Raw genomic sequence first — 24,468 nt, 5'->3', positions numbered from 1 at the left:
CATCAGTAGTCACTTATGTTTTACAATAATCCTTCTTGATAGGGTACAATTAAAATGTGGGAGAATGGCAAATCAGGTACATATTCCTATAGCAAAGAAAGGTGAAGTAAAATAATTACTTCCTTGCTACTGGTGCTATTTTGTTTATCTAATCATTTTTTATTTGAACAGAGATACTGCATGATAAATCTAATAAGTATTTTTTCCGTGTTTTGGACAGCTTTTACTCTCCTCTTCAAATTATGCTGTCCACAATTATTGTGTGTTAACAAATTAATTATGGTTTATTCTTTTAATAAAAATGTAATTTTTTATGTACTTTGAGGAAATTGTAGATCGGCTTTGTGGCAATAGACACACTTCCATACTTCAGGTTTTTCATTTTTTATTATTCTGTATTTTACTGGTTTTAATTTTATAAATAAGAAATTTATTTATAAATATATTTATAAATATATTTATAAATAAAAAAAAAGGACACATTTGTTGCACATTTATGAGAAGAATAATTAGATTGTCTCTGGTTTCATACCTTCTCAGATGACGCAATAGGCTTCCTAATTGCACGTCTAAATCAAACCAGTGATACCATAATTGAGGTAATTCAGTCTTCATACAAAATGTAGAAACAAATTATAAACTGCTTGAGTTTCAGGTTTGTTTCCACCTTCAGAGCTACCACAGTATATACTGTTGAATTCCTTTATCAGCTTTTGGAAAATGGACTTTTGCATGTATATATTTACAGTCTAGATATCGACAGGTCTTGGGATCACCGGTATTAGACGTGGTTTTTCTCACTGTCTATTGTATCATTCATCTCATGTTTGCCGTCAGTTTTAGCCATAGCATAAGTGAATTATTTAGCACTGACGAACATGCTCTTTCTGTTAGCATTTCTTCACGCAGCTGATAACCACGGTTGTTACTCATAGCAAAAGCTTAGTGACTTCTGTAGCCTTTGGTCAGCCAGTAGAGGCCACTCATAGCTTGCTACTGAAGCTGGGCAGTCATTTGAAAATGGGGGGTTTGTGTGCAGGGTTGTTTTTTTTAATCCGCTCTGAGAAACCTTGTGCTGCCACGAACTGTCATAGTATGACTTGTACCCGCACAGAGTTCTGTTATGAGTAATTCTGCTTATGTATGTAAATGCATTTAATATTGACTTTTTTCTGTTTCCTGTAATAAGTCCCATGGCAGCAGGAATAAAAATCACCTTCAGTAGTATACCTCAAGCAGTCTTAAAGAAAATGTTTTTTGATGACATCCTTTGTTGTTGGTACAATCTGTACTGTCTTTATATTACCTTACTTTAATGAAGTAAGGGAAAAGTATTACAGATTACTTTGCTGAGGGAAGGGCAGGAGGGTCTTGTTTGTCTGTTTTTCACGTTTTTCTCAAACGAGGAACTGAGCTGCAGAAAACAACTGACCAAAAGTCAAAACAGCAAGCCTGCAGCAGAGTGAGGAGTTGAACCTGCATCTCCCAGGGCAAGGCTGGTATCCTAATCGCTGCCTCGCTCCTTCCTACTTTCTGTATTGCCATGTGGGTAACTTCACTTAGTGACGATAATTTTACAAGTAAAAATATTATTTCTGCATTTTAGATCATACTTAACTCATAAGGATACAGTCCCAGCACTACTGAAATCAAAATCCTGTTGACTTAGTGAAGCTTTCACCCTAGAATAAAAGAGACAGCTAAACCATCATGATAGAGACTTTTTTTATACGCAGTATATTCCTGCAGCATTTAATTAGTAGCTCTATGTACTAAGGAAAAATTGGTTGCATTTAAATAAAATTTCTTGAATATTGTTATTTACAGACTAGTAAGGTAGCAAAATTTTCGCCATTGTTTTGTGGGGTTTTTTTGCCATAACTAATACAGTTCAGATAACTGTCCGGAAGATTTTCCCTTTCCTAATATAAAAAGTGAAAAGGCGGTGCTGTGTGGTGTGTTAATGCCATCCTGAGGATCTTACATTTGCCTTTTACCACCAGGTTTAACTAAAAACAAAATAAAATCTGGTTTATATTTCTTCTTGAGACTTACAAATCAGCCAGTTTGTTGCAGTGCTGTGAGCTGCTGTTTTGGCAATGGTGCCACATAACTAATATTTAATATGAAATACTACTATCTCAAAAGCAGCTTTCTTACTGACCTCCTTACAGATGGGACACTTACACGTTTCATTTTACCTGATACTTTCTCCAGACACCATATAATTTATTTTTTTTTTTAACATGATACACGAGTACTTATTTTCTCTGCTTTAATAGCTCTTCCGGCATCACCATATCACATACCTAAAGGCAGCATGTATGCACTGATGTATATCATCACAGTGCATCATCACACTTATTGTGTTACCTATTCTATAGTATATAAAAGCTTGTCCCTTTGACAAAGATTTAGGACAAAGCATAGTCTGTAGTATTTTCTGCTAGTGTTACCCTTTAAAACAAACAAAAAACTTTATGCCCAGGCCAGTCACTTTACAAAAGTCTTTTTTGTTTAAAATTTATAATTATTTAATTTCAAATTCATGTTACTATAAAAGCAGAGAAAAATTGTGTAACAGCGAAGATTTACAGAGAAATTCATTGTTCTGCTTTTGTAAGTCAGAAAATTTTCCATCTTTTCCTGAAGGAGCTGTGTTTAATAGCACTTTCCACCTTTTAATCTCTGATACGATAGTGGGTTTTTTTCTATCTGTTAATCATTCAATTGAAAACCATATATGAAGAGAGAAACATATTCTGATCAGTTGTGTGAAAGGAAATTTAGAGAAAACTCTTAACAGTGTGTGAAACCACTGGAGAGATTGAGGAACTGGAACATATATTTTAACTCCACGAAACTTAGTGATTCACATTTTACCTAGGGTGCGTAGGTCTTTTTTTCTTTGTTGTTACTAAGAGAAAACAGTAACACATGTACAGGGAGATGTGTGTTTGCTTTAGGATTAAAGTCCTTGTCTTTTGACCTATTTTTCTCGAGGTTTTGCTCCTTCCTTATCACTTGCGTATATTTTGCAAGCAGAATGGCAATGATCCATTGATTTTTGCAACACTGTGTTAGTAAGGGGCCAATTTTCAAGAATTAAAATTAGAGTAGCAAGAAACTGGAACAGAACTATTGTGCCAGTGAACCATGTCTTCATGAAGACTTCGCTGAGTTTGACTGAGCATCGTGTAAAGTTAACCTGTACATTAAAGAGATGCTTCTCTGGAATGGTCAGTTTGGGCCCTTCAGCAAGAGTGCGCTTCTAGAGGGAATAAAAATGTGATGGTAGTGTCAAGCTAGGGTTATGGCAATGATTCAGTAATGTATACTGTGAAAGCTGGTTTTATTTTCTTAGATTTTTATTTTGCTCCAAGTAAAAGAATTTGTATCTGTGGTTTTTTTAAAGATGTATTTTAAATCCAGAGCTTTGTTTAGTGTAGGTGCTTCCCAATACTTCTAGTGAAGAAGGGTATAAAATGAGTGATAACAAATTGATGTCTGAAATTATGAAAAATAGCTTGTAATCAGCGCAATAATACATAAAGAATACATTTTTCTCTATCTCTTCCCTTTAATACAGTTTGATTTAATTTCCTATAAATTGGCAATTACAGAACTGTGACTTATGGGAGTGCCATTGTGATGCTGTAATTTCTAGTGCAAAATCCTGTCGTCCAGGATATCATTTTAGTTGCGCTTTGTTTTGGACAACTTGTTTTGTGGAAAATGCTGCCTGAAAAAATCAGGTTTGCTACTGAACTTTCAAATTGTATTTGTCAATATAGTGTTTTTAGGGAAACATACTACAAATATGTGAACCCAGAAAAAAGTATGTTTTCTTCTTCTGGAATTTTAAAGATTTTTTTAGTATAATTACTTTTCACATGTATTAATCTGTTGTTGATCATAGCAGTTAATTTATAGAGTGGAAAAAGGAACATATTCTTTCATTTAGAAAAGTGGTTAGCTCATTTGTGCAACTAGTGTTCAGCAAAATTTTGCTGCGGTTTTACTGCGTTTGCATACTATGAATGTGACATGCTGTGATGGCTAAGTTAAGCATTCAAGTCAAATGCTTCCATAATTATTTATGTGGATTCTTTAAACGCATCAAAATTATATAGATTGGAAAAGACCTGTAATATCATTGAGTCCAAGCATAAACCTAACACTGCCAAGTCTACCAAATCATAGCGAGGAAACAGCATCCTGTAAAACACGAGCTTGGTAATGTCTTTTTCGCTGCATGTGCTATGGATTATTTGGCATAAAATCCAATTTAAAATACAAAAGTGTCATTTTTCGTATTTAAAAATCACTTGAAATTTAAGAAATTTATTTTTTCAGTAATGGAAAACATAGCTGAGGTACAATTATGAATAGGACACAATCTGTATTTTTTCAAAAATGTTATTTCCTAAGCTAAACATAAAGAGGAAGTGTACTTGTTCACTTGATTGTGTGATAGCATGGGGAAAAATAAGGGAAAAGAGGTATAGCTGGGTATGCATTTTAAGTATTAAGAAAGTACTGTGTTTGGAACACATCTGTACATCTGTATCACCCTTAATAACATGCTTTAACTTTTGGTCAGCCCTGAATCACACAGGCTGTTGGACTAAATGTTCATTGCAGATCCCTTCCAAATGAAATAGTCTTTTTATATTATTAGCACTTAACAATAGTTGCTGTGCTCGACGTTGCTGCAGAGTGAAATCCTCTCTTGTCCTTTTTCTGTTTAATCCCACTGTGTTTCCATGTATCACTTCTGAAGTTTGTGGTATGTGGTATCTCAGGCAGCAGTGTACTATGTTGTGTATTTTGATGCAAAACTCCTTGGTCTTGAATACTTTTCTATTTTACTGTGTCTTATCAGTATAGGTCACAATTTCTCAGGCAAAGCAATCTTTGCAAAACAGGATTCCTTTTTCTCTGAGTTGTAATACCTGTGTTTCAGGGACCCTCTAAACAGTATGCAGCCACCACCACCTTGTCTTATTCAAGCAATAGTAAAAGGACTTGCAGCCGGAAGAAATTAAAGAGTTCCAAAGATAACCCTAAAGTTTATTCATATTAAAACAGTTAAATCAATTGTAGATTACGGTATCTCTTGGGCAATGTGTTGCTGGGGAGACTTTGCACAGGAGGAAGCTGACAAGCAAGGAGGGTCAAAGGTTTCCCTGGTTTCCCTTTACACTCCTACTTATTTTCTGCTTTATGCAACTAAGCCACAGGACAGATTGCAACTCAGTTGGGCTGTGTGAAGACCTGTGGTAGTTCTTTTGTACTTTTTGAAGGTTGATATTGTTCCTCATCCTCTAAGACATCATTCCTAGTCATTTGCTACATCTAGTAAACTTTTAAAAAGCAGATATTCTTAAATAGAGGAAATAGAAATACTTCCAATTTTTATATTATAGTTACCTATGTTCCAGTATGGTTATGTTCAGTTATGGGGTAGTACAAGTTCTAGAAACACAGACTATTAAATATACTGCTAAAAAGCTTGAAAGAGGTTATTGGGCGTTTCCTAGGCCTTTTCATGTCTCATAGAAATGAGCTTTTGAAGGCAGAATTCTGTTTGTGTCTATATGAGCTATAGTGTGCCATGACATCATTTCCAAAGGTTTATCCTTCAAAAGATTTGGGAAAAAAACCCAAACTATTGTATTTATATTATTAGAAAAACATCTGCTGCATGTTTTTCCTCCGAAGTATGTGGCAAAAGTGGTCTACAGCACTTGTTGTTATCAAAGCATGCTTTTTCAGATTGCACTTTAACTTGCCCATGGCTCAGGTGCTTGCTACAAAAAAAGAGAAGGTGCACCCTCCCTCTCTTTTTCAGAGGGAGCGGTAACATAAAGACATCAGACATAGGCAAGGAGAATTTGACGAGAAGGAAGACAAGCCCATTTCAATTCCAGTGTCTTTTCTCAGATGGCTTAGTCCTGGGCACCTTCACCCCTGTGGCTAAGAGCCATTAAGGACCGTAGCCGTCAGTGCTAACTCTACAGTGTCAGCTCCGAAATTAAGTACGCACAGCTAATTTAGCATACAAATTAGTTAAAAACTAACACTCTTGGTATATATAAGGGAGATGTTTAATAGTGTGTAAGAATTGACCGTTACCAAGAGGAGCGATGTTAATGAATGAACTTAAAGCTTAAAACAGGCCTGGCCTGATCTGTTAGATTTCTGAACACTCATCACAGCAGTTCAGATTCCCTGATACACGTGTGTGCGCTGACATGCGTGCCAGCATACATTCAACTGTGAAGGAAAAGAGGGAAAAAAAAACCAACCAAGTCTTACTTGTGCAAACCTTCAGTGCTGTTTCCAAACGGAAAGGTAGTACTTACTTTACCCCCGAATTCTTCTTGTGCACTGGTATTTCATCACCTAAAGCAATTCTAGATAATTACGCTTTTTGGAGGTTTTTTTGCATGAATAAAGAATCTGAACAGTTGAGAGGGTATTTATTTTTATTTTAGTGTCTTGCAATCTGCTGCCGCTTTCTGGAGCAGTTGGCGCTGTCTTCTGTAGCGAGTCAGCAGATCTTTGGAGTATATTTTTCTAACTGTGAGCTGGCAGATAAAGATGGGCAATAGGGTCTCTGGCTTTTTACACCCTAGGTAAGTTTTGCAAATAGGAATTCATTTGCATTAACATATTGTGAATCTTACAATAATCAGCATTCAGTTTTATTCAGAGAATCTATAAGCATGCATTATGAGTTTGGTTTTATAAATATTTTGTGACTACTGCAGCTGTCTGGGGGTGTGCAAGAGAAACCTGAGCAGTGTACTTTGTGATCAGTTGTAACTGTATTCCAAGCAAGTTCATAGTCTCTTACAAATTAGTGGAAAAACATGCTTCTGTAGTTTATATATTTTAAAACTGGCAATTTATCAAGTGATTTTTCTTGAAGTTTCCATGCTTATTAAATTTGATATTATGTATTTTGAGTAAGCTGGAAGCTTAAACTTGTTTCCATAAGTATGGCTACAGGTAAACAACCAATTTTGGTCCAGAAAATAGCTTTTGCTTCTGTCAACATGTTGTTTATTTTCTCCCGGAGATAAAAAGTTCAGTTTTCTGATATTTGTACCAAGATAAAGTCTGTAAACAAGATTAATATAGTGTGGAAAAGGTTGTCAGCAGCCCTGGCAAAGGAAATAAGTTGCCTGTACACTGAACATACTGTAAACTGAATAAAAGTGTCAGGTCCACCATGAGATAATGTGATCATGAACCTCTAACAAAGCATGACATAGGCACAGTCGGCTTTTCTTATAGCCAGAGTGTAGAAAATGGATTACTATATTCCAGGGATACCCACTGGAATAGCATGAAAACCTCATTTTGAGATTAATGCGGGATGTAACTCTCAAGAGCCGAGCTACATGTTTACTTACAGTGTTAAAGTAACAGTTTACGTATTAATCTTGAAATTTGGAAATGACATATTAAAATACTTGTTTGTATTTCTAGCTGCGTCTTTGTGAATTGACATTTCTTGCCCTTATTATTAGGTGAACTATGACATTGAAAAAGTAACGTTTGGTCGCTGGTTTATTGTTTAGCATGTGGCTCTGTCAGGCTTCAATACGGCCGGTAAAACAGGGAATTCCGAACGTGGATAAAGCACTAGGTGCTGTTCCCCCACGTAGCTGCCATGGTTTCCTCTACTAGGGACTTGGATGTCTGCATACGTTTTTCTGCGGTAAAGTATAGCCAGTTCTTCTCAGCTGCCATCAGCCAGAAGAGTGACAACGCTTTAGGGTTTCTCAGTTCAGCCCTTAGTGACATCATTCTTCAGGCCAAAGAAACAGATTTTGGTCAAGTACTTCAACCATCGTAGAGCTTTCAAATTATTCAGTGTGTGTGCTTTCAAGAGTTTTCCAGACTTGGAGCTCCAACTGCCCTGGCTTTTCTCCATTGTGACACCAGATGAATAGGGATAGTACTCTTTAATGAGTGCGTTGTTTTAGTAACGAGTAGGCCCCTTTTATCTGTGAATCTTTTGCTTATGTATTTTTGGCAAGCCTGAACCATATAAATGTGTTATCATTGAGGTTTTGTGGCCTGCTTTCAAAACTGGCAGAACATCTGATTTCATTCCTGCTTCTGGTCATCTACTGACTATAAAACTATCTGCAAAGAACTGAAAACTTGGCCTTGCAATCTTTGAAACAGGAAAAGTGTGTCTTCTGCTCTGGTTCTTCAAGCATGAGTTTCGTCAGGGTGGTCTCTTGTTCTTCTGCTTTTAGCTGTCTACATGTGCAGAAAATTAAGCAGGTTCTTAAAACAAAAAATAAAATAAAGCTCTTTGAATGCATTCTTGAGCAATGCCAGAATATCATCATGTGCAGAACTGGGCATGTGCTGTCCTGCATTCTTAAGATCATTCTTAAATTGAGCATATTATGTGTGGTTTTGGTACGTATAAAGCACTAGGCAAGCACTGCAGTACAGTGTGGTAAAGCCTATTTTATCTTTGCTTTCTATCCCACATCAACGTGAATTTCAAAAGTTTTGTGTTGGGATACAAAGATGGGGAGCATTTTTGAATACATTCATTGCTGTATTATCCATAAATAAGGATAGTATGTTGAATATGATTTTCAAAACATCTAACTTTCATTTTTTGGAGATAAAGTGCTTCATGGATTTTTCAAAAGTAACTTGAGCCCCTGGCATCTGTAAATGTCTGATGTCTGACATCCAATTAGGATTACACTTAAAGGATTTCGGTAGATCTTGTATAGCACTTTCTGCACTCGGACTTTACTTCAAAATTGCAGATATTGCTGATTGCATTTACTGTGTCTAGTGTACGGTCTGTATTTTGTATTTAGTATTGGTGATAAATTTTCTTAATAAACAATCACTCTGTGTGTATGCTGCCTCATTATTCTAACTCTTTCCCCCCCCCTACTTTTTCGCATTAGATAACTCCAGGACCAGGCGGTAGCAGGAAAACGGTTCACTTGTCCCAGGATTCTCTTCACCATGAGTGAGTGTCAGTGATGGGAGTTATAACTTTTTATTATTGTTTGCCTTACAGTACTACCTCTGCCCCAAGGCCACATTTTTGCAACTGTACAAATGTGATAAGAGAGCCTCAGCTCAGTTACGTAATGATCTTCAATAATAATATTTATAATCCTTTGTAATTAATTTTATGTTTCTTAAGGAACCATGAAGTTCAGTGCTTTGTAAATTTATTTTTATTAAACTGCTAAGTATATGCTTTACTAAAATGCTACACTTCTTAAGGCTAGATATCAAATATTTGGGGATACATTTCTGTGTCTAACTGCTAATAGATGTAGCATGCACAGCTTGAAACAAAATTTGCCGAATATGCTACATAAATCAGATCCTCAGTATAAACTGTTTTATGCTACTAATCCACTTCTCTTGCAGCCCATAACTTGCTAGCATGTGTGTTAACTAAAGAGGTTTTGATTCTATGTTACTTCTACCCTACAGTAATTCAGCTGGTATTTTATGGGGGTTTTTTTATTAAAAAAAAACAAGTAATCAAATAATACTAAAGCAAATGGACAAAATCCTAAAAATCAGTGTGATATGAATATCACTTTCCCGTTACAAGATCTTATTCTTTATGAAGGGGTTTTAATGCTTAAGTACGAGAAGTATTCAAATTAGTTTGATTTTTTTTTTTCAATAGAAATATGTTTTATTAATAATTTAGTCTGTAATCCACTAATTTGCCACAAAGCAGCAGAATTTATGTGGAGGAAAATACCCCAGTTTGCTGCTCCTCCTTGAGTGTTTGCTGTTGACGCTGCTCAGAGACAAGACACTCGTTTTTGTGGAATTTAGATCTAACCCATTATATTTCTTGTCTTTATCAGCTTCTGGATGTTTGTGACCATATTTGCTGGGTCACTTGCAAATGTGATGTTTTTTCTTTTCACATGCTGCCAACATCAAAGTTGTGTGTGCATGAGATCTCCCCCCTTTTCCTCAGACTTTTGAACTGTTCCGTGCAGTTGATAAACATTTCATGTCCAAAATATATAAATGTCTACCTTATCCCAAGGTATACTTTTAACTTTATTGCTGTCATTCTTTTCCTTACTCAACTTAAAATTAGAAAAAGGAGTTAGGAGTATACAGGTTTTGGTGACAGCTGGTCTTGTATGCAAGAATTACAGGGTTGACTGCTCAGCAGCAAACTCACAAAAAGTGACAAAAAGCCACAAAATTTTCAGATTTGTGACTTTTAAAAAACAACAACAAAAGTCATTTAAACCTGACAATTCTATTGAATTTGCTTCTTCTCAGTTTATTAATTGAAGTAAAAATTTGAGTGTCATATGGCTGCTGTAGGGAAAAAAATATTTGAACTACATATGAAAAAGCGTGACTAGATTAAGCTTATAATCTTTGGTTACACTTCCAGAGGAATTCACAAACATAATAGCAGGTAATGTGATGGCCGTTTTGTGCAATATTATAATGGATGGAATTATTTTATGCTTTGCCTAAAACCTACTGCTTGTTTATGTGAGTAATATGTAAGTACTACATGTAATATCAGCTCCCCCTTGTTTTAATTGTTTTTCCTTCTTTGTATTTTGCAAGTATCAAGATTTGCCCCAGGTTTGTATAATGCTTACTACAGCTACATTCAGATGGTAATTCAGTTCTGTGTGCTCACAGTGTGTGTGTGAACCAGTATTAATATGCTTTTACTGCTACTGAGGGAAAAGTCACGTCGTGAGTTCTTGTCCCTGCATGTCAATGTCTTGGTCAAAATTCTCACCTCTATGAAATAAGGCTGCCAATACTCAAAGTTGTACAAGTGTATGGAGATAAGAAGTCATTGCATTTATGGACTTTGGATTTCACTTTAGATTCAAACTCAGACCTCAGCCTGTGCAGTAATGCACTAACAACTACCAGGTAGCCCACAGTACTTAAAAATCTTTTCAGCTATAATCATTAATATGTAACACTTCAGTACTAAATATGGATTTACTTTTATTTATAGCACATACATTACAGTATATTAAAATACTATCACTTATATATTATTTTAGCTTGTTTGACAAAATATAATTGCCTATAAAGCCAATAGCTGCTCAGAAGCGAAATTTGTGGTGCATTCTTTCAAAACTGTTACATACTTAGAGAGTTCAATAAAAATATCCCATTAAAATAAAGCATCGCCAAAGGCTGTATTTTCCTGGCAGACAATAAAATACCCAAAAGCACGCACAGACTGGTCATATGACAGCATGTGCTTTGTTAGTTATATTGTTAAACTTTTCTTTTTCTCCCACAGCCACTGGTTTAGCCCTGGGGCTAGGAAGGAACATAGCCAGGTAAGAACTGCTTTGATTAAGAACAGTTTACTTGAGATGTATAAAGGAATTTAACTACCTCTGCTCCAGAGGTAGTGGGCTAATGTTTTAAGAAAATATAAACAAAGCAGGTATGATTTCATATTTTCTTGTAAGGAAATACATTAACAGCAGTGCATTTCAAAAGGTCCCTTAATTAAAAATCTTTAATTACTCATTTAATTTCAGTTAAATTATCTTTGAGTTTTAACAGGTTAAATGGAAAGTCTGATTATTATTATTATTAATAATGATTTTGTTAATCCTAGTATCTCCAAATGTTGTGTGTCTCAAAACGCTGGAAAGCAAAGCGTTTAACTTACAAAATCAAGAAATACAGAGCAGTGACGAGAGCAGGTAGGCTTCTGCAGGAAGGACTTCAATTCCATTTTTCTGCATTTCACCACAGCAGTAAAAAAGGAACTGTTAAATCTCCATCATGGTGCAGATATTGGTGAAAATATTCCACTAGTTTGTCTGTTGAGCCCCTACCCTAGGAGGTCCAAGCCTAGAGATGTGGTTGAGGGAACGTTTAATATTTGATTAGCGACATGACACTTATTCCTTTAGCTTGTCTTCTGACATGGAGGAATACCTTTCCTTATGGATGGTAGTAAGGTCTAAACAGAGCATACTGTCCAAGAACTATAAAAAAATGTGAAAATAAATTTGGTTTCATTTCATCAATATATAGTTAACTTGGACTATTCAGTAAAAGTAGTTGAATATACCATCAATGCATTGGAATTTAAGACTAAAGTTCCATAGTACGTTTTTTAAGTTGCTAAAAATGGATACAATGTAGTTGATTTAATTAGATCTATGCCAGTTCACTAGTACATTTACAAACTTGAACAGATTTCAATCTTCAAAAGGAAACAAGATCTGTAGAATCTTTGGAAGGTTCATCTGAGGATGATCCATCATGAACACTTGTAGCTCCAGTAAGTCATAGTTGAAATATCAGTTGATATCAGAAAGGAAATACTCTTTCGTGTCCTCTCCCCCTTCTTTTGAATTCCAGAGCAAGCTCAGTCTCTCAAAAGTGATGTTATTTACCCAAAACTGCCAGAACATAGTACAGTTTTAGCTGTAAATTGTGAACTTCTAACATGTTACAGTAAACTGACTGACACATAACATCCAAATAGATGGCTTTATATAATTCGCATTTAACTCATCATTTTGAAACACATTTCCTAGTAGAAGAAACACATAACAAAGAGCTTTTCAAATATGACCATGCTTTGTCTTAATTAATCATGATAAAAAGTTCTCCTGGGCTAATCTTTATCCTATTGCTGAAATTTTGATGCTCTAAGTAGTCAAATTTGCTACGTTAGAATGAGTTTGACTGATTATTTTTTTTATATTGGATTTTTTAATACCTTGATTGTCTCGCATAACATAATAGTTAACTGAAGATATATTGTTTACTTCTTTAAAAGATTATAAGCTTAAAACACTATGGAAATTTCCATGCTGAGAAATACATCAATCTGCATCATAGATACTGGCAATATCCATTCCACATACAGTGTGAAAAAGTCTGCTTAGCTGGAATATAAGGACAAGTTAATTCATTTTTCACAGATAATAGTAGATTTGAATTAATTTTAAATTTTCTGTGTTTATTTCATATTTCTTAAGACCTGTGTTTTCAGAGCTTATCTGAAGTTCACTGTATTTATAACTTAGAGATTACTAATGTATTTTGAAGTAAAGCTAATGTTACCATATAATATAGGTGTTACTGGCCCATAATGAGTTCTTTGGGTTTTTTTAGACAAGTAAAGGAGTTTAGAGTGATGGTGCAATGTAACTGTGATGATTTTGACAGCCTATAAAATTCTCACTAAATTTGTTAAGATCTGTAGTGCGTAACTATTGGTTGCATGAGTTTACTACTTTGTCTTTTAAATGATTTCTGGAGTTGAAGGTTTTTTTGTTAGAACACATGTAACTAACTTGCCAGATTTAAGGTCTGGCAGGTGATCTGTGTTTGTACATGCTATAACTACAGTTTACTTACCAGCAAGTGAATACTGATAACAGTGAGACTGTTCTCCTTAGCTTGACCATGAAATAGATACACATTGTATGAATGTCATGCGGGTAAAAACTGTGGCTACATTTAAATATGACTTGTAAGTGCTCTGATTCACTGACGTTAAGAAAATGATAAAGTATTTTGCGAAAATGCATCAGAATAAGGTGACCTACCGTTATGTATCCTTCAGGTTGCCTTTTGAAACCAGACTCTGCTGTTTTACTGCATCTGAGAACTAGATGGTTGAAATGACAGGGAGCATTCCTTATACAAGAAGCAAGCTACAGACAGTTGGGGACAAATTAATGAAGTGTTATTCTAGATAGTGTCATTTTGTGGAGTCTGTGCTCAGGTACAACATTAAGGTGTGGTTGGCCAAGTCATAATGTTCATAATTTCCTAATTTCCAGTGGATGTTTACGTGTGTTTGTTGTGACTGTTGGAGCCATTTATCTGTGGTCTGTTTCTAAACAGTCTTTTGTTCTATGCTTTCTTCAATATATGATTAATTTCAGGAAACAGTTCTATTGTTTAATACTGTCTAGTTTTCTTTAGTGCAACTTTTTGACAGTCGTTTGTTACTGTTATTGCTACTTTACTCATCCTGACAAATACCAAAATGCTGGAAACAGATTTCTGAGTATTGGAGATAGCCTGAATGAAAAGTTATTTCTCTAAAGATAAATGGAGTAAATCAGAGCTTGTTCCAGAAGCTGAGTCACTGTTTCAGTTAAATGAGTCCTTCATTATTCCTGTTATAGGAAGGTTTAATACCATGGGTTTGTTCATTCTGCAATTTTCAAATTACAAAAGCTCCTGGGGCTTAGAATACTGTAACTGTGTCATAACTGCTTAGATACAAGTGCCAACCTGAGTAGTTTTTCATAACTTAAGTGTTCTCCAGCACTTTTCATTAAACAATTTTGAAAATTGATATTGTGAAAATTATAAAATTATACAGGTAAGTTAATTATGAAATTGTGAATTGCATGTCTTTCTAATCTGCTTTGAGCATGCTTTCATTTTTACATTTTCAATTATTTAGGAATTTTAAATTGGTGGATATATCTTGAAATATTGACTTTTATTGTAAAATTCTATTAATGTCCATGTCTTTTAGAGTCTTGGATGAAAACTATTGAAAGATTACTCAAGACAGAAAGAAATGGCATTGTCAGGATAAGATTTCTAAAAAGCAAATAAAGGTATTGCTTGTGAGACTGTTCTGAACACTTTTTTTTACAATAGCTTCAGCTGTTGCGAGACAACCGATCGGAGAGAGGACACAAGAAGAACAGCTCTGTAAAAACAGCTAGTAGGTAAGTTAATGCTGCAGCTGTCATTAATACTGTTTATGAGTGTGTTGATTTCTTAACTCTCAATTTTTTATGTAAAAAATGACACCACCATTCTTTTGCGGTATTTTCAGAGGTCTTCTGGTTTTTTGTGATTTACTTGCAAGAATTTCTTTTACATGGCATAACCTTTGCCTAAAATAAGAGTGTTAGACTGTATTGGTGACTATATCCAACTATACTCACTAAACTTAATCTCTTTAGTAAACATCAGAATTAAATGGATGCCAAAGTGCTTCTGGCATGTGAATTAATTTCTGAAAATATATAAAACGACCGTTACGCCTACATGCTTTTGAAATCAAGAAGAAAACTCAAATACTGTATCACTTAAGTTGTTCTTATATTGTATTTTGACAATAAAAATTTCATTGTGAGGACTTACTAAAAACAAATCTAGTTCTATCCTCCAGCTTTTTTCCTCCCCTTCAAAAGACAAAAAAATCAACACTGAACGGATGGGCACTGGTCTAGGAGTCTGTTCCTAGAGGGTTTTTAATGTACTTGATACCTGTTGAATATACTCTGCTAAATAATTATTTTAATTCTAGGGTCTGTTTTTTTCTAAATGAGAAACTACAAAAATGTTGCCCTGACTATGTACAACACCTTACACAATTTTTGAGTTGTTCTGTAAATTAGGCAATGTGCTATCAAATTACTTTTTTCAAATAGCGGTAATCAATTTATATGGTCATGTAATACTGTGGGTTTGAGTGAGACAGTTGTCTTTCAGGCAGTCTTTTAGTATATATGTGATCAGTCTTTTAGTATGTATGTTATCATCCTGAAATAAGTTTTCAATATTGTTGAATATTTGCTTTGACGGAATACCTGGATAGAAAGGGAAAGGAGCACTTCTTTCAAAAACATGCATATTAAAGATGATTCTATTTGATTGTATGCAACTTCTGGTTATATGCTGTCAACCATCAGTTATCCAGGTGCATTGCATTCAGAAATTGTGGTTATCTTTGTCTATTAATCCTTTTATATTAAGCAAAAAAACTTTGAAAATTTCTGCATATGTCTTCTGGAGAGCACATTTGTTAAATCATATTTTTGCTCAGAATTTTAGAATAAGTTCACGTTGGATATGAATTTTCACCATAAATGCACTCTTACTATCAGGCTGCTTAGATGAAACTGAGAGTATAAAGTAGATATAAAGTGAGCATTAAGAAACAGATTATATTTAAAGTCATTTTAGGATCTTTTTTATACTGTAGCAATGTAAATTGGTGTCTGAGGAATGCAGAATCATAACTTGTGTGTTTATTATTCTGACTAGTGATGCTCTTGTGAAGTGATGGCTACCTACAGAAGCAGTTAGAACAGATTTTTAAAATAGTGTTAAATACTTGAAGTGATCTTCAACCTCTCTTCATGTCCAATCAGCAGTATGTTGTTAGATTGTTATCCCAATCAACATCTGGCCAGGATTGTGTAGAAGCAATAGGTGGCAAATCCAAGACTGAAAACTGGCATTTTCCGTAAAATACCTGTAATATTAAAGAACGACTTACATAAACCATTATTATGACGTACATAAATCTACAGTATATTATCATGCTGTAATACACTTAAAAAGAGCAGGTTCACCTGCTAACATCTCCTGGTACCATCATCTTTATTTTCAAAGGCTTTTCCCTCTAGATAGGTTATTTCAAAATTATTTGTGCTTTTTCAGAAAACCACCATTTTCTCTGCCTACCACAGAAACTTTTATTGTTAGTTCCTTAAAATTACTTGAGAAATTCTCAAACTTCTATGAAAATGATATTTTTAACAGGCCATCTGCTATCTTAAAATATCAAGGCATATTGAACAAATTTTAATGTCCTTGCTACAGTTTAGCTGCTGAAAATAAGAATTTAATTTGTACAACATGCAAACTTGTTCTCTGTCAGGCCAATAGCATTCCTGGTGACTACTTTCTTCCTATAGTTTCTGTGTTCTATAACCTAATATTTTGCTATTTATCAAAAGCTGTTACAACCAAAATAGACACTGAATTTCAGATATATAGGAACAACACATGACATTTATATATATTTTTTTTTTTTTTTTCATCTCCTCATATGTTCATAGTACCTATCCTCGTTTGATTCAGGAGAATTCCTCTGGTATTCTGTTCCTTACAAATAAAATTTGTGGTGCATAGTGACGTATATCAGATTTATCTGTAGTTAATACTGAAGGCTGATTTTGTTATGACATAATTTCCAATTATCACTTCTACCAAAAGGGTTAATCTTAGTTTCACCAGATAGTACAGAGAAGGAAAAGGTTTCTGCTTGACAAGGTACTTACAGAAATTATTAGCATGACAAATTAATAGCAAATATTGCTCACAGAGTTAACGAAATGGTGAACGTCACCTTAGCTGCAAATGTGTATGAAATCTTAAAATGGAAATCTGTCCTTTAGACTTTTGCATGTGCACAAACAGTTTAAAACCCAGTAAACTACAGTGGTACCAACCAAATGTTACAAGGTTAAGTTACAGAGTGAAGTAACACTGTAGTAAATCTGTCATTATTTCAGTGCACAGTATGCATATGCAGTTAAATCTTCTGTTGAATGAAAGTGTTTACTCACACCTGAAAGTCTGAAGCTTTTGAAAATGGGCTCTAAATTGGTGCTTGCACGTGTTAAACTATTGGAGCTGACACATAAAGGTAATTCAGGAGCCCCTTAAAAAAAGGCAGACGAAAAGTAATGGCTGGGACCTTGTATTCTTACTGTTCATTGCTATAATGCAGTGATAGAACAGCAGCTGTGCCTAAGTACTGGACATTGTATAAAATTATTGTGCTTTTCCAGAATACAGTTTAATCTGCTTTTTTTGCAAGACTGAATTTCTCTGTGTCTTTCTTGGTATAGTTATCATGCAACTGTATTTGTTATTGTGGGTCTATCTTTTTTGTTTGCTGTTCTGGAAGACCTTTCTTCAGTTTTTCGTGTGTATACAAGGTGTACGTGCCCACAGCTTCTTCTGTGCTTGCCTTGACTTTTCTTACCCCTTTTGGATGACTGAACACAGTTCTTGTCTCAGCATGTAGACAATATGTAAATACCCATGCTACATTAGATCAGTGACTTGTGGAATAATTTACTCTGTAAATACATCAAAAAGGTGAGGAGCTCTAAGCATGGCAGTGGTCTGCAGCTGTGTCTTCGTAGTGGAATAATACTGATACTCTTTGGGTGAGCTTTGCTTTCCTGGGCTGCTTGTATTGGGTGTCTTCTGTCAAAATCTATAATAATGAGCCAACTCTATATAAACTAACACGAACTTGTACTAGTGGCAAGATAAGTAGGTTGTTGAGAACTGTTGATATGGCTACTCGCGAACCAAATGTTAAGGAGGGAAACAGTCCTGCACCACAAAACTTAGAACCTGATACAGTTCAACATGTGATCTTCTGTATTCGGTGTATTTACATAGATATATGTTTTAAGCTACCTTTACAGATAAGCTTTAATCTACAAAGACATAGTTTCCCCGTTAATTATTTAAACTATATAAACATTATTAAACAATACTGGTTTAGAAGCTACATTTATTTCTCCTGTATAGCCTTGAAAAAGTTCTCTACCTTGTCTCTCTGCATTAGGACAGGAACAGTTCCCTCCCCAGTTCAGCCACACCAAGTTGTTAATTCTTCCAGCTGCTTGTTTCCATCCTGTGCTCTTTTTGCCAGTAAAGAAAGGGGTTTTGTCTGCATTTTTTAACATGCTTTGGGCAAAACCAGCCTGGTTAGCTCAACTCACCTATTTAAATTAAATTGGCTGGTTTTGTACGAACCATATTAAGGAGTGCTCATGTGATTTCTTCCTCCAGCAGAGCTGTGGAGATGATAATCTCCAGCAGATGTGTGATAACAAATAGCTTGGGATAGTAATGTCTTCATCTGGCGCAGTTGTTAGCAGACCAAATGTCTGTCTGTAGCCCGAGGCTGTGGGCAAACAATTGAACATGATTGAGTTATGGCGAGTTAACAAGTTGCTGCTTGGCAGCTGAACTGCCGGAGCTGATCACGCGCTCCTGGTTTCCCTGCTCCCGTCATAAGGTAAAGCAGTTTTCTTAAGTCACCTTTGTAAGATTTTATAAAAATGAGTTCTACCTCAAGAAGTCTCCCCAGGGCTGAGAGATTCTTTTGGTCAGCAATGGAGACAGTGTTGAAGGGTTTTGCTGAGCTGCTATAACATGATTTTGAATGTGTGATTATATTGTTAAATATATGGGGGACCTCCATCACACCATGTCTGCCTGTCTATTAATATTGAATGCATTTATCCTCAGAATACCTTTATGAAGTTAGGAAGTACTTTTATCCTCATTTGACAGAATAACCAGAATACTTAACGCAAGTTAATATTTTGCCTTTGTTCATACAGTCAATGCCATAACTAGTTAATTTATGCCATAATCTAGAAATGACAGATTTTTGCAGATTGGGAAAACAGCAGACTATGGAATACGTTAAAGTTGTGTTAAATTTACAGTTTATAGAATAAGTTAAACTTCACAGAACTGGAAAAGGCTGCCCAGAGAGGCTGCCTTCTTGTCTGGAGACACTCAAAACCCACCTGGACACACTCTGTACAACCTGCCCGAGGGGAACCTGCTTTAGCAGGGGTTGTACTAGATGATCTCCAGAGGTCCCTTCCAACCCCAGCCATTCTGGGTTTCTGTGTGTAATTATTTCCGTTACTATACTTAATGGTCTTGTGTCGTATTTATTTTACAGTGTGTTGCTGTTAAATAGCATTAATTATTTTATCTACTTTTTTTTTTCTTACTGTACTGTAAGTGGAATTCAGCACACACATGAATTGAGAAACTGCAAAGAAAATAGTGCCCAAATTTGTACTGCTTACCAATATTTTTTTTGGTCATATCTTGATAATTCTGTGTTGGCTTTTCACATGCAAATGTGAAGAGCTCTATGCTCTCCCAAATCTTTTAAAGAAAAAAAAATAGCTGTTTGTAATTTTTATGCAGTTCAGTCGTGGCTTGAAAGAAGTCATGCTCATAAAAGTGATTTCAAGGTAGAGTAGAATTACACAAGGTAGGTTTCAACTAGCTAACTAATGTTGTGTTAACAAGTTAGTCAATGTAGCAGCAGCATAGTATGAACTAGTTAGTCATCTCCTGTGGCTGCAAAGCAGACCATAGCTTGAGGGAAGAGGTAGTACCTTGATATTTCTTTAAACATCAGCAGAAGCCACCTATTCAACTTTCTATAATGTGGCCAGAGGCCTGTGTGCCAGTCATCCAGTGGTCACCTGTTGCTGCTCTATTTTGAGCTGGCAAGAAGTCTTTGAAGTCTTCTCCTGCCATGGCGAACAGCACAGGCTGAAATATGGGTCTTTGCACATGTGGAGGAGGCGTTCAGGAAAGCAGGCTCTGGAAGTAGTAGATGGGTTCCATAAAGGAAATATGTCAGATGCTACTAAATGGTGATAAGTGTCAATAAAACCCCTGAGCATCAGTCATAACTTCTCCATGTTTGCTGCAACTGTCTCTTTTCCCTCCTTGCCCTCATTGGTCTCAGTCGTGTTTAAGTATGTGCCTTGTGTTGGTACAAGAGGGTGACTCTCCAGTAATTTCATTTTTTGTAACCAAGTATTCTCTGGGAATCACATTTACAGAAAGATTCTAAGAGGAAAAACACCACCAGACCTGATGAGACCTTTTTCAAAAGCATGTTACTGTTTTAGTTTGATGCGGAACTTTATGTCCTCCTCAGTTTGGAAGGGAAACCCCTATTTTACAGCACTTGTTCATTTTCATTTAATGATACGGATCATGGCACTTTTTTACACAGATGTGACAAATCGCATTACAGCTGCTCTTTATTTGATCTTATAAAGAGACAAGGATGTGCAAGGATTCTGCCTGCTCCCTCTTTCCCACCGTGTCATCTGTTGTTTGGGAAAGAGTCCTAATTTGCAGCAGATACAAAACTATTTGTTGAGTTGCAGGTTTGCCAAAAATAAATGAAACCATTAATTACTACATTTTTTGAGCAGCTGTTAATGGATCGGGATAAGAAAACTGTACATTAGACTACTGGTTAATTACAAGAACTGTAATTGTTTAATGTGGCTTTTGCGGAATGAAATTACAATACCAGAGGAGGTAAATTCAGCCAGTTTTTGAAAATTACGCATGCAAACATGCATGCATTTACACTGCAGTAAAGCTGAGGAATGCATAGCGGTTTTACTAGGTGATTCACTTCTGCCATCTCATGAACACGTATTCTCAGCAAAAATACTTTAAAAGAAAGTAATATTTAAACACAGTCTTTAAATCAAGTGTAAAATTATTCAAGGTAGTGAGTTAACATCTTGTAACCCCAGAGCTAATAATGCAGGAGATTCAGATATAATGCTAAAATCCAAATGTGTTTACATCATTAGAAATTAACAACTAAGCAGTTTTATCTCCTCTTTGGAGTGCCATGAAGCAGTAACTCTACTGTTATGATTGGTGCCTAATAATATTTGCAGTTCCAGATTAAATTATGTGAATGTTTGAGGACACATTGCTTTCCTCCCTTGCTGTCACCCTCAGGGACAACATTATTCCATCAGTTTGGTAGTTGGTTGTTTTTTTTTTTTTTCTCTGGGAAGAATAAAAGATGGTGCCATTTTGGAAAAGGCCATTCCTGATTGAGTTTTTTATACTACAGCCTTATTTTTAAGGTCCCAAAAAGATTTTCATTTGGGAGAGGGGGATGGGGCGACAACAGTTTGATTGTTATTTCAAAATGTAGCTAGTATGTGATGCTTTTAATTTTATGGAAATCTTCAAGCCTCGGTTTGTGGGTAGTTTTAAAGTATCCATTGATTAAATGAATATTAGAAGTTACAAAGTAGCAGAAAATTTGCAGAGACCATGCTCTGTTTTGAAAATACATTTTTCCATATGATCTGAGGAGTTTCATTGCATCTTTAACGCAAAGCTAATTAAGTACAAAGCCACAAGCTGAATTTTGTTGTTACTGCACTAAAATCTAATACACTTTGTAATATTGTACATATGTAAGCTGCTAAATGATACTGAAAATTTGTCATTTAAAATTAAATTCCAGGTACACATGAGTATGTTAATTAACAGAAAGTTAGTTAATTCTGATTTTAAATATATATATATTAAAGTAAATCACACAACCTCCAGACATTATGTACTTCTGGATCCTCCTGATGTACCAAGTGGATTGAATTTTCCCTTGAATAAATTGATAGCAGATTTCTCATTTTCAAGTACCTGAATTTTAGCACACGGTACGCTTGTTTCTTAGGCTTAACTGCATTAGACTTTCATTTTTACTCAAGTTTGTGCTCCAGAGCTCAAGCTTTGCTTGTCTCAGCTTACCAGTTAAAATGCTAACAGCACAAGGGTGAAGTTATTTTGGGCTTCAGAGGCGTGAAGACTCTTCCTGCTGTTTAAGCAAGAGCTATGCGCTGTAACTTCCACTGTAAGTTCCACAAACTGCTTAACCTGCTGTTAAGCAGCATTGCAGGCGAAAGAGGGGGTTTTCCACCTGTTTTTCCACTGCTCAGTTGTCCCAGCATCTTCCCCCACCATGAGAAATTTGGATTTTCTCTGCGTGGTTCACCACACAGGCACATGAATGCTACATACCACAGGCATAATGATGAATACCCATCTGTGAAGGAAGGGTGGGTTTGATTCTTCCAGTTCTTTTTGTGAGTTAAACTGTTTGTGCCATTTTTACACCAGTTTCCTACTAATCTTCAAGGGATCCCTGGTCCTCATGTAAGTAAATCAGCATCCAGTGATGCATGTTCACTAAAACTGAGGCATAGGCATGCTGGCTTCTATCCAGACTGTGGTTTTGTGTAAGGAAAGGAAGTTCAGAAGAAAATTTGAGTAGTTTGTTTCAAATTACTTAAAATTTTTATGTTTATTTTCTTTCTTGATATTTTGAAATTGTGATCATTTATTGTAGCAATACATTTCAGCCTTTCTGGAAACTAAGACTCAGATACAGTCCTAGCCAAAAGGAAGCAAAAGACACTGTTCAGTCCACTGATTTTTTGATTTTGGAATTAGTTTTGCCATTCTCCTCTTACTTTTTATGCATGTTTTTAAAGTGTTGATATTGCTAATTAATAACATAGAGCAGAAAGACATAAGGTTTTGCTATTAAAGAATTTCAAAATTAAAAAGGACCAAATAAAAGTCATTTTTTCTTTAATTATCTCTTACTTCTCTCCTTTGTTATTAGAAAGTCCATTTTTGTATTCACTCCTACACATGCAGACCCCTTGTACTCAACAGAGTTGCATGAAGTTACTGTGGGGAATGAGTGCAGTGTTAGGAAGCACTATTTGCTTAATTTTCAGTCTCAGCTTTAGTAATTACTTTTTTTCCAACTTGCATACCATTGTGTCTTTGTTCATCAGTTTCTTGACTGAATTACAACTGTACTAACTTGGCCAGAAAATATGTTTTGAAGAGTTGTTTCTCAAGCATAGTATTAAAAATTGGGAAGTGAAAGGGGCTAAGGAGGAGAATGATGCTGGGGTCCAGCTGCAGAGCTGCTGTTTTCTTGGAACCTATTGGAAGGCAGTAGGTTAAGGACTGACCACAATGATTGTTATATGACAAAAAGCTTCTGGATCACTGGTCGAGATCTAGGTCTGAATGACTGATTAAAAAACATAACATTGTGCTGGGTGTTTTTCTGCATTAATTGAATTATTGGTCGGGTGGATGGCATTCATTCCAGTTGGCCATGCTTGCGCACTTTACCAGCACAGAGGTAAATAAACTGGCATACAGGTTGAGTATTGAGTGCTTCCAACCCAAGAAAACATTTTCTTTCTTCCATTTTTGAGCTGTTATATTAGATATTTAGATTTTTAGTGTTGCTTCTTGTTCCGTACCTGTTTTAAAAGGAAAGGATTTTTAATATGATGCTACTGTTCTCCATATTTTACCCTAACTCCATATAAGTGTAATCCAGAACTCTAAGAGGTGTTTTTCGAAGTCTTTTCAACAAAATATATTTGTCCTGCAATGAGTTTATTTAATTAATGTCATTTGTAGTAAACAAGTATGTATCCAGAAGTATCTGGAAGAAATAATATAGCTGAGTAAACTTATTGAGTCCTTCCATTAAAATGTCTGTTCAAGCCCATGGTTATTGCTCAAGTCAAGTCATAAAGGTATTTTCCAAATCACTTCAAAGCTGGATCGGGGCCTATATCTCTTGGATATCAACAGTGTTGTTGCAAGATGAAGGAGAAGCTAAAGAATGTTTCACAAATTCTAAAGCAAATAATATTGTCCTGTAACAGGATGGTATTCTGTTACTGCAACCTATTTTCTAACTACATTTCACCATTACGTGATTATGAGAATTGTTTGTATTGGGTGTTGCTTGACACAAAACAATAACGGAACTTGCTGTCAAAAATATTTAAAATATTCGGAATTAATATAAAATTTATATTCTGAATGAGTATATTCATTTTCTGTCTCGAAAATATGGAATCATGTCATTTGTTGAAGAAAACTGTAGGTTTTAGCTACTTCATTTTTAACAGAAGTGGATTTTTTGGGTTTGTGCCCTCAGTGTTCCTTGGTGACTTATTTGTACACCAAGATATTGGTTTGGATTTGCCTTTG

At 35.4% G+C, this 24,468-nt stretch overlaps 1 protein-coding gene across 1 annotated transcript in view; it reads left to right on the top strand.

Moving 5' to 3' along the window:
* Positions 1-24,468, top strand: part of GPATCH2 (G-patch domain containing 2) — a 126,311-nt gene that overhangs the window by 77,655 nt on the left and 24,188 nt on the right. The window contains exons 6-8 of the mRNA XM_037405497.1: positions 8,961-9,025; positions 11,330-11,369; positions 14,686-14,756. Of these exons, the coding sequence (XP_037261394.1) occupies positions 8,961-9,025; positions 11,330-11,369; positions 14,686-14,756 (176 nt within the window). The remainder of the gene's footprint in view (positions 1-8,960; positions 9,026-11,329; positions 11,370-14,685; positions 14,757-24,468) is intronic.

Source organism: Falco rusticolus, chromosome 12, assembly GCF_015220075.1.
Source record: "Falco rusticolus isolate bFalRus1 chromosome 12, bFalRus1.pri, whole genome shotgun sequence".
Classification (NCBI taxonomy): domain Eukaryota; kingdom Metazoa; phylum Chordata; class Aves; order Falconiformes; family Falconidae; genus Falco; species Falco rusticolus.
The sequence above is the reverse complement of the archived record's forward strand: the minus strand, read 5'-3'. Positions and strand labels throughout refer to the sequence as shown.